We start from the raw sequence: 11,372 nt of genomic DNA, 5'->3' as shown, positions 1-11,372 counted from the left end.
GTGTTTCTGCCGAAAGCCATCGATTCCACCGTACCAGTTCATTCCACATTATATTATGAGGAAATTCGTGGAAATTCGTCTACGACGAAACAGTAGGCTCGATATATAACGACAGCATAAGTACTATAAGCGCAACATTTTCTTCGTGTCTCGTCTACGCGTGATGTATAATAATCTGCCTTGTTTCGTGTTATTATTATTAGATTCAATGTAAATGAGGGACGTGATTTCGTTTACAGCTAATGCCTTTCGATAAATTTATACTTCTAACGATGCAATGCACACGAATCTCATTATTGAAAATTCACATCAAACTTCGAATCGTGTCATCTGTGCAAAACTGCAACGATCATATCACTTCACTCATTTGCATTATAATCTTGATAAATATTTATCTCTAAAACAGAGACAGATATCGACAGACGTATTATATTTTATTTCCTTTTTTCTTCGTTTTTCATTTATTTCGTGATCGTTTTAGCGGCCGTCGATCTTTGGCAGAATCACGCTTTAGTTACACTTTCATATCTTTTCTTACTTTTCGTTTTTTTTTTTTTTTTTTTCTTTTAATACATCATGTATATATACGATCACTCGATGTGGATAATATCTCTTTGCGTTTCTTACCTAGTTCAGGTCCTGCCCTTTTTAAAATCGATCGCGTTTATTAAGATACTGCGTTTCAGTACGAAATAATAAATCCTACGTTGAACGAGTTTCCTGAAGTCGTTTGGAAGCAGTCTTTCAGCTTTTTTTTTTTTTTTTTGTATGCATTGACGCAAAAGTCGTCGTACATATTTCTTTTTTTTCTTTATTCATTTTATTCTTTTTCTTTCGATCTTTCCAACCATTTTCATTTTTATTTCGTTACTTTTTTTTACCATTTTTTTTTATTTTTCGTTTTCTAAATCGCGCGTTTAATACATCTTCGCTTTCATCTTTTCTTTCTCTCTTTCTCTCTCTCTCTCTCTCTCGCTTTCTCTCTATCTCTCTCTCTCTTTCTCTCTATTTTTCTTCATTTTTTCGTTTTACGCAATTAAATGTACAAATAATATCTATACACATTTAAAACTGGTAGAAATTAGAAAGTGTATTTTCATTTGACTAGCTTTTGACCGTCTCTCCTGAAAAATTATGAAACATGTTCTGTTTTCTCTGTACGTATGTACGAAACATTTCTGGGATTCTAATTGCATACGTAATGCGTATTTATGTATGCATATATGTATGATAGTATATGTGTGCGCGCGCGTGTACGTATGTATATGTATATTTATGAATACGATGAGCGTGTACGTCAAATTGTCTATCTGAAATCTGTTCTTTTTTTTTTTTTTTTTTTTTTTTTTTTTTTTTTTTTTTTTTTTTTCTTTTTCTTTTCTTTTCTTTTTTTCGTAATTATAGAAAGGGGAAAAGAATTCGGGGAACAAATGATCACTGCAAAATATCATATCGATTATTGATCGTTTCTTTAATCTTTTCCATGTAGACGATTCTTTTCGTTCAGACTAATTAATTGAGAAATCACCGCGCGCCATTACGTAGATTCATGATCCTAATAAGAGTATAATCGTTAGAATAAATTGTTACAACCTAGATATACAGCTAGCAAATTACTCTTTCGTTAACATGATATATACTCTCACACGCACGCACATGCAAGCGTTTCTTATTCTCCCACTCTTTCATCCAATTTTCTTTCACTCGATCTTTTTTCTTCATTCTCTCTCTTTTTTTTTTTTTTCTCTCGCGCTTCGTTCTCTAATTCTTAATATTTTGACAGGTTTTTCCTTCCGCAGTCTTCCAATTGTTTTTATTCACGCGGCCGTGTAGCTGTCATTCGAGAATTAAACGAATGCAAAAACGTCCGAAATTCACCACACGGCTCACGGCGCGTGAATTGTTCAGTCTTTCGTTTATATATATTTTTTTTTTTTTTTTTTTCTTTTTTGCTTGTTTGTTTGCTTGTTTCGCGTATTGTTTATCGATACATTATATCAGTTTATATCACTAATACTATTATATTTAGTTATTAAATTTAATCTTCTCCATATTTTTCATGACCTTCGATTTCATCTTTTTCCTAATCAATCTTCTCTCTCATCTTTTTTTTTCTCTTTCTCTCTCTCTCTCTCTCTCTCTTTCTCTTCCTTGCACGAAAAATATTATGCTACGTTTTATCCGCGACGTTTAAAGTGCTAATAAGTGCATATTTATAGAATAGTATGATGTATGCTTATAATTTAAAGCCACAGATTTCGATGTCACATCATAAAAGTATGATGCAAATTCATTTCTTCAGTTCTCTCATTTCTCGACGCATTTTGCTATATGTGTATATTTAATTATTTAGTCTTATACCCTTTTTTTTAGCATTCGTTAACAAGGGACGCATATCCTTTTTTTTAAGGCCTTTAAAACTCCATTTATTATTAATAATCTTCTTGCCAACTTTTATATCCTTCTTCCATTCTTTTTTTTTTTTCCTTTCCTTTTAAGGTTTTTATCATTATCATTTCTTTCTGCTTTTAAGTCTTAACAGCAACTTTAAAAGAAGGAATAATACATGGTAACTCTTTCTCTCTCTCTCTCTCTCTCTCTCTCTCTGGTTCTCTCCCTCGTATATGAGTGTAAAGACTCACGAGATCTGTGCGCAAACTACAAAGCATACACACCGCTATGTCGTTTTTTGTTCTTTTGTTCCATTTTCCAGCATGGCGAAGGCGAATTTAAATGTGTATAGTGATAATGCTTCGTCTTTTCCTTTTGTTTTGTTCTCAATATATGTAACGAAGTAATATTATGTGTAAAATCTTCTCATTTTTAAATATGGATTTTTCTTTTCTCTAAGGAGAATTATACAGTAATAATACAGCAATAGTAAAGAGAGTATAATAGTATTATTAGCAATACTCATAATAGTAAGAGTAGTTGGTGAGGGCTACTTGTAATAGAATAGTTGTAATAGTAATAGCTGATAGATGATAATAATAGAGACAGCCGTAACAGTAAGAGAGTAAAAATAGCAAAAGCATGAAAGCATATTGATAATGATGTTAGTGGTCACCCAGAGAAATAGTGGTAACAGAAGCGATAATAAGAGTTTACATAGTAATAATTATAGTAATAACTATAATAATGATGTTAATAATAATAATAATATGACAAATAGTAAAGACAATGATGAACATCATAATAATAATAATGTGGTGAATAGCTATCGGCCAGAATAATAATTAACGATAGCAATAGGGAATAAAGTTTTGAATGATAGCAATAGCGGCGGTGGTGATAAGAGATAGAATGGAGAGATAATTATCATGGTAATGTTAAAAAGAAATAAAATCAGTCAGTTCGTTAAAATGAATAACATTACATTAGTACATAATGTGTCCTGGCGCTTAAAATCAGAGAAATTCCATTTCCGGAAATGGATAACACACGAAAATAATAATATTGCAAACATCGCACAATTAATGTGGTGTACCTTTTTCGTCCCCTTTTTTTTCTTTTTAATATATGTTATACGTTTTTTTTTTTTTTTTTATCCGTTTCCCATAAAATTCTATCATATGTGTATACATATATATATTTTTTTATATAATACATTTATATAGATGCAGCAATTAGTCAAGGAAAGAATCTATCTTCCTAATAGCATTTGGCTTGCCAAATTCTGTCAGTTTCAATTAAATAGTATAATAATTGCATCGGATATAATAAAAAATATTTTTTTTTAGTTTTTAGTTTTTTTTTTAGTTTTTTTTTTTTTTTTTTTTTTTTTTTTTTTTTTTTTTTTTTTTTTTTTTTTTTTTTTTTTTTTTTTTTTTTTTTAGTTTTTCTTCATGCGTCATTCTGACGTCACAAAACTGAGTTCTTGGTGTAATGTCTCAAATATTAGACATTTCATTTGGTAGGGCTATTAAAGCGTGAAAATGTGTGCACGTTTGTACGTGCAACTTGTCAGCATTATCACTGCTGGTGGAGTCTCTTCATATTCGCAACATGTACGGAAGTCAGTCTAGCCTTCGGCTTTGAAAGAACGGAGCTCGGACATGTATATAATTTTTTTTAACAGGACTTACTGTGTAGATCCAGTCAACGAAAAAAACGAAGAAATTATTAGGCCTCGCCGAAACCACCGATGGCTTGTTCTGTCATTCTTAAACAAAGAGATTCAAGACGAGAGTTAATTTCTGGTTCCGTTGTTTCAGACGCATTGTTGCTACTTGGACTAAGAAAATGATCCCTCGGTGCACTATATGTGCGCTGTAATGTTCTTTGTAATTGCTAAAATAAAAAAAAAAAAATTACTTTTAACATTTAAATTCTCATTTAAATATGACTCAATTTTATAAAACTTGCAGATTACACACCTGTAAACTAGATTCTTGTAAACTAGGTCGTTTTTTGGTCGCATGAACTGGACGTAAAGTATTCTGATTTACACTTTGGTTCTGATTATTTTGTAAATATGGGGTAGATATACTGTTTCTGTGAGTGCTAACCACAAAAGAATTGTTTTGCGGGTGTGTATTATGAATGTGTCCTAAGTTTAAACTTGGTTTTCTATTGTGTTGCTGAGGGTTACAATACCTTCTATTATTATATCCGTAATTATGTTGCCATCTGAAATTATAATCATGCAAATTTTAATTATATGTCTATTTATTTATTCTATATTTTAATTATAATTTTTGTAACAGAAAATAGAAAATTGTTCTTATTCTTACTTTGGAGTTGGTCGTGGATTTCCAAGTCTACTGCGCCACTGTTGTATCTTTTCCTTTTGATTTGGAGTAAAGCAATCATGTTGCAATACTTTTTCTAATATGTTAATACAAGCGCATAAAATACCGTCATCTACGCTATCCAGTGCCAATCGACTACACACTAGAAAAAAAAAATTTATTAAAATATTATTATTATTATTATCCATAATGTATGTATTATTAAACATTATAAAAATAAATATACTTACGTTTACCAAGAACTTTGGTAAATTGACCAGGTATATCTTGAGGATCATTTTCCTGACTTGGTTTCATAGGTGTAGCTAAAATGGTTTTTAATTCATCAATTGTATTGACCAAAACTGTTGGTCCTTGTAAAAACGAAGCCGATTGTGTATTATCACGCGTTGGTTGTAATAAGTCTTTTTCTAAATTTAAAAGTGTTGTATATCGTTGCTGTAATTTTGCAATAGAAAGGGCTAATTTATGTCTAGCTCCTTTTGTCACACCCTGTTCTGCTAATTGTTCTTCAGTTAATTGCAGCATTTCTTCATAACTAAGAGTGACAAATAAATAACTATATTTATGAAGACGCAAAGTTTTAAGCCACGATGGAACATCTAAAAGATAAATAGTATATGTTACGAACTTTTTTTTTCTTTTCATGTTATGAGTAAATTATTATAAAAATTAATGATAAAATCTGGATTTATATTCATTTACCTCTCATACCACTAGCTAGCGATCGATTAGATGTTTCATCTAAACGTCCTTCGCTGCCGCTACTTGCGCAAGAACTTTGAGGACTCAATGGGCCTAATCCAATAAGATTGCCTATTTAAAAATCAACAATTATTCAAATAAAATAAAAATATAATTAATATTTCTTCATTTATATATAATAACTTTAAACTAACTTGCATGATCTCCAGATACGCTAAAACTACGTGGCTTGTGTTTAGTTGTGCAATTTACATTGTTCGTGCGATCAACAACTTCTAAATGATGAGGAGGAGCGACGGGTGGTGTTAAACTGTTCGATCGGCGCTGACGAGTTACAGGTGGCGGAAATTGTAAATTGAAGGCAGTACCGGGTTGTGTGCCAAACAAATTTGTTTGTTCATTTTGCTGTTTAGAATTTCGCTGCCAAGCATTATCCCATCTAAAATAAAAATAAATAAAATTTGTATAAACGAATATAAATATCATACAAATATTTATAAATACTTACCTAATAGTAGTATTAGTATATTCTTCAAGACCATGTATTGGTGGTGTACCACTAATACGTTCTTCAAGATGCCGAAGCCACTGTGTTAAAGAACGTCTATCTTGACTAGTTATAGCTGGATGAATCAAACAATAACTTAAAAGTTGTTGAGTTTGTTCAGTATATTGTCCTGTAGTTACACAGTGGCTTACTAATTCTGGTATTGCTACCAAGTAGCATTGTTTGCACTCTATATTCCCAGGCCTTAATAATGGCAAATGTGTTAGAAGTTGATTTATAGCAACTTCAGTTGATTCTGAGAGTAATGAATTAATAAATCCTGCAACAAAATTTTCAATAAATCACTTGTATTTATATAATTATAAACATATTTATAGTCATAATTATAAATACTACCTGGATTATTGGCATTTAATTCCTGTGTATCTAATTCAGAAACAGAGTGCAAGGAATGCTGCACAGCTTGTGCAAGAAACCTTGCTTGAACTGCAGGAATGCGACGAAGTAGTGCATATAAAACCACAGTTTGTTCACATTCATTCCATTGTGAGAAAACTCGAGTGAGTTCACCAACTTGTTCGCAGAATAAAGCACCAGGTGACCACTTCATTTTTATAGTGCTTTAATATTAAGGAGCAGATAATAGAAGCTCCAATTTCTTTTTAATTATATAGATTATGATTTAATTATATTCCAACAATATTCAAGTAAAATTAGGGATATGCCAGCAGTCTGTAGAAAATAAAATTTAACAATATTTATATTTCACATGTTTATTTACTAATTAATATATGAACATTCCTTATATACAAATTTAATATATATTAAAAACGATTATTCAATAATTTAGATAAAACAAAATTTAAAAACAAAATATAATATTTAAAAAAAATCTACAAAGAACAATATATTTTAATTAATTAATTAAAATCTATTAATAAAATATTATATTAATATTAATATTATAAATTTTTTTTATAATATTAAATTCAATTTGAATTTTATTGAATATATTATGAATAAATTAATAATTTATTATTAATATATTATTTATGCACAATAATTAATACATATTTATATATGTAATATATTTTAATTTATTTATTTCGAAAATAATATAATTAAGTAAAATATATATTTTAAAAAATATATATATTTTTTATTAAATTAAATAAGAATTATATTCAATTAAATTTTTTTAATTTGATATTTAATAAGCAAGAAAGAAAAAGTTATGATTAAAAATTTAATTATTCATTTGATACAATATTTTTTTAATCATTTATAATTCCATCATTTAAACTTGATATTATGATATTAATATTTAACATATCAACTTTCTAGAACAGTGAAAGTATGCAGTAAGTAAAACTTAACATCTAACATTAATTATTTTTACAAAATTATTGTACTAGATTTGTTTGTTTTTATTTAGATATAAAACTAGCTATATTATGTATATAAAAACAATTATAATAACTTATTATAGTTAAAGATACATTTCAAATATATAAGTACTGTATTTTAATTTCTCTCAAAAAAATATATTTATTCCGTTATATCAAATGATTAAATTTTCTTGATTTTCATACACATTTAACGAACTTTAGTGACCAACATAACCTCAAAATATCTGTACACATTGCATCGACATGTAGATACATCGATAAGAATTCCACTGAGGTCAAGTTTGTTTACCCCGCGATGCGTGTGTATTTATAGCTTTCCTGTTACGATCCATTCGGCGGTGCAATGGCACCGTGTATGAGACTTTATATGTCTCTAAACGATTGATAAGATACGATTCTTTTTACTTAGTCAGAAATAATACGATGATGTATAAAAATCTTACTAAGCATTAAAAAATTTTCATGAAATAAAATTAAACGTTTCCTAATAAAATTTCATTTTGTATTTCCATAGAATTTTTTGAGTCGCTTTCATCAGTACCGCTGCGTATCTTTGTATGCATGGGATACAGTAGAGGGGACAGGACGAAGAACAAAAAAAGAAAAACAAGAGAATAAAAAAAATTCGTTTATATGCAAATATTAATTCCTTTTCATAATAAAAATATAAAAATAATCAAATGTTGGAATGCTTGCAAAATGAATAAAAGAAATATTCTATAAGCGTAACGAGAATATATTGCTACTGTGCGACTAGCACTCGGCCATTGAGCCGAACAGCAAACAACAAATTATACGTTCAAATCGGTCAACGCGCTATGACTATATAATATAACTACGTATTAATGTAATTACCGTATGCAAGGCTGGAGATGGCTGCTCCACAAGATCGTTGTGTCCCTTGCAAAATAACAACAATACACAATTATAGCATTTTATACAACGTCGAGTTAAAGGAAACATGTATCCACCATGCGGTATGGTGGGCTTACGTGACCACACTGGTTCGTCGTCGCAACTCGTTACAGAACTTCGTCTCTACTATTGGTCTTTATCCGAATAGTAACAACCAATCACGTAACAGTTTAGGGCGCGGTTCATTTGTGTCTCAAATATGTCGATCATTTTATTTGCCTTTTTTATATGTTTTTAAAATTTACTTAAATTTGCTTTTATTAATAATATATACTTACCTATTTAATATCTATTATAATATATATTGTTAAATTATAAATATATTATTTATATATTTGTAAATATAATTCATTTGAATTAATTTATTTTATTAATTAAATTATTTTTCGAGAAGTATTTTTTTCGAACAAAAATTATGATATAATAGTTATTAAAATATTATAATTATCTAATAATTAAACTTATTAATAAGTGCATTTTATGATTTATAATAAAAAAAATATGTTATAATTAATATTATAATTAATAATAATAAAAATATAATTATTATTTATAATAAATGATTTATTTTTTATTTTATTGAGATTTATTAATTTTATTGATATATTTATGTATTACAATGTTTTTTATTTATTTAATATTTATTTTTTTTATACAATAAATTCTAATATAAAAGAACAATATCATAATATATATGTATTAAAAGTATTAACACAATAATCGACTGAATCTTTATTTTAAATCAGACTTAACATGGTATACATGTTTAAATGAAAAATAACTTTAAAAAAATAATAGCTGATCATTAGAAATATGTAATACCATAAAATAAAGTATGTTTTATGTTTACAAAAATATTGAATATTAAATATAAATTATCATACACTTTACAACAATTTTCAATTACTCCAAATATATGAGGAACACTAAGAAAAAGAACAACTGATTTTACATTGACTATAAAGTATTCTTATCCTATGACGTGCTACTTCTTGTAATGTATTAAATATTATCGCCCATTCCATCGCTTTCTGTGACTAAAGCACGTTCCAGGATGACACGGCCTTCCTTGTATCGTTGATTATCGTCTGTTGCAAATTCATACACCCACCCAAGTTTAGCATCACAGTTTTTGCAGCTGACATCTCGGACCATGTGACGACCCGTCAACATCACTCTATCCTGTACCTCGCTGTGTATCATTGTAGACAAATTAAATTATGAATAGATAATAATTACATAAGATTATTCCATTAGTACGATTTCTCTGAGATTTTGTACATTTATGAATGGTATCCTGTGTGCTAAATAATGTTAAAAAGCTAAATATGCATAAGTAGAAAAATTATGTACCTAAGGTAATATATAATCAACATAAAATAAAATTTATTATATATAACATTTAAATAATTAATGATATGATCAAATTATTTTTGTTTGAAATTAATAAATTTCTTTAAAATGACATATTTTTTATATTTTCTAAAACTTTTAACTTGCAATGTTTTTTTGATATCTCTTAAAACTTTTAATGATATACAAATAATACTACTGTTATGAAATGTATCAAAACAAAAATGACGCCATGTTGTACCTTTATAATTAATTTTACAAACTATTATATATATTATATTATATTTTTCTTTCTTTTATATCTACTTATACACATCTTTCTTTAATTAATAGTCAACAATTTGTTTCAAATTAATTATCTTTCTTTCCATTTTTTTAGATGTATGAAATTATAATATTTCACCTTAATAATCTTTATTATTTAAGTACGAGAATTTTTAAAATATAAAAGTATAAACATAAATTTATTATATATGTGTATATATGTTACTTTGATTAATACTATCTTATTTAATAGAACAAAGGAAAAACGCGAATACCTGTAATTTAAGTTGACGACTTTGTTAAAGAGAAAAGCACGGCCTGTAGCGCCCGTAAAACGCGTGCTTATCAGCTGACCTCTGTTTGTAAGATTAGTGTCACAGGAAGCGCAAGAGAATAAACGAGTACCTCCGATATGTTCCAAGAAAATTACGCCCATCCTGAAATATCGTAAATCGCTTTCCAAGTGTCTATTGTAGAATAAGAACGATTGACAATTCAAGCAATCAGCTTTCGCTTTACACAAACGAGCAAGTCATGTAACTTGACGTAGCTGTCACTACAGTGCGATACATACACTATGCAATAATAGCATCCAACGTTTGAATTTGTCAAGCAGTTTTAATCATGATTCATAGATTTCAAATTTATAGATGGTACGACTTCTATAAAAATTTTAAACACGTAGATTGAGATTAAAAATATAAAAATTGTAGATGAATTAATTTTAAAAGTTTATTTAAATTTTATAAATATTATAAATACTAATAGTCAAAACTTTAAAAATTATCAAATAAAGTATAAATAATCGAAAATAAAACATTTTTTTAAATATTAGTTATATGATTTTATGTAATTACGATAAAGTAGTATTTCTAATTCAAATTAAAATAATTACATATCTATTTAACTTTTTTATAAATAATTATGATATAAATAATTATGATTTTGATATAATATTGATAATCTATATATAATTTTATGTAAATTTATACATATTAATAATCACACATTAAAATTGATTATTTTTAAAACTTATAAACTTAAAAATTTATAAATATTGTGAACAATGTAACATGAATTAAATAAAATTTAATTAAGATGGATCTGTACACTTATAATCTTAGCATTAAAAGTCACTAAACTGTGAAATGAAATTTATATTTAAATATTTATATATAGAATAAAAGCAAACGGAATAAACGGAATAAAACAGAATAAACAGAATAAATATAATATATTTTTGGAAAGTGACAAAAATGTCATAAATATATGATTATTAATTAAATATTTGTTTGATTAATGCTAATAAAGATTATTATTTGTATTTATGTTAAAAATATACATACTTGGTGCAAAATATTTTTTATATATATATATATTTTAAAAGAATTAAAAAATTAAAAAAATTTTTCTAGAAATAATGATTTTGAATGATAATTTTTTTTTCTTATATAGAAGAATTTTAAA

The 11,372-nt window shown here is 27.4% G+C and overlaps 2 protein-coding genes across 2 annotated transcripts; both read right to left on the bottom strand.

The window, feature by feature from the left end:
- Positions 1–1,925: 1,925 nt before the first annotated feature.
- LOC102678523 (protein Smaug homolog 1) lies at positions 1,926–8,417 on the bottom strand. The gene is made up of 9 exons (XM_006609910.2): positions 8,229–8,417; positions 6,361–6,696; positions 5,965–6,283; positions 5,651–5,895; positions 5,457–5,567; positions 4,982–5,353; positions 4,734–4,893; positions 4,377–4,629; positions 1,926–4,290 (listed from the first exon to the last, which is right to left on the bottom strand). The coding sequence occupies exons 2-9, from the start codon at positions 6,572–6,574 to the stop codon at positions 4,123–4,125; spliced, it is 1,842 nt and encodes a 613-aa protein (XP_006609973.1). The 5' UTR covers positions 6,575–6,696; positions 8,229–8,417; the 3' UTR covers positions 1,926–4,122.
- Positions 8,418–8,985: 568 nt separating this feature from the next.
- Positions 8,986–10,560, bottom strand: LOC102678665 (protein yippee-like 5). The gene is made up of 3 exons (XM_006609912.2): positions 10,480–10,560; positions 10,181–10,342; positions 8,986–9,480 (listed from the first exon to the last, which is right to left on the bottom strand). Exons 2-3 carry the CDS (start codon positions 10,339–10,341, stop codon positions 9,291–9,293), a joined length of 351 nt encoding a protein of 116 aa, XP_006609975.1. The 5' UTR covers position 10,342; positions 10,480–10,560; the 3' UTR covers positions 8,986–9,290.
- Between the last annotated feature and the right edge of the window lie 812 nt (positions 10,561–11,372).

Source organism: Apis dorsata, unplaced genomic scaffold (genome assembly GCF_000469605.1).
Source record: "Apis dorsata unplaced genomic scaffold, Apis dorsata 1.3 scaffold_65, whole genome shotgun sequence".
In the NCBI taxonomy this organism is placed as follows: domain Eukaryota; kingdom Metazoa; phylum Arthropoda; class Insecta; order Hymenoptera; family Apidae; genus Apis; species Apis dorsata.
The sequence above is the reverse complement of the archived record's forward strand: the minus strand, read 5'-3'. Positions and strand labels throughout refer to the sequence as shown.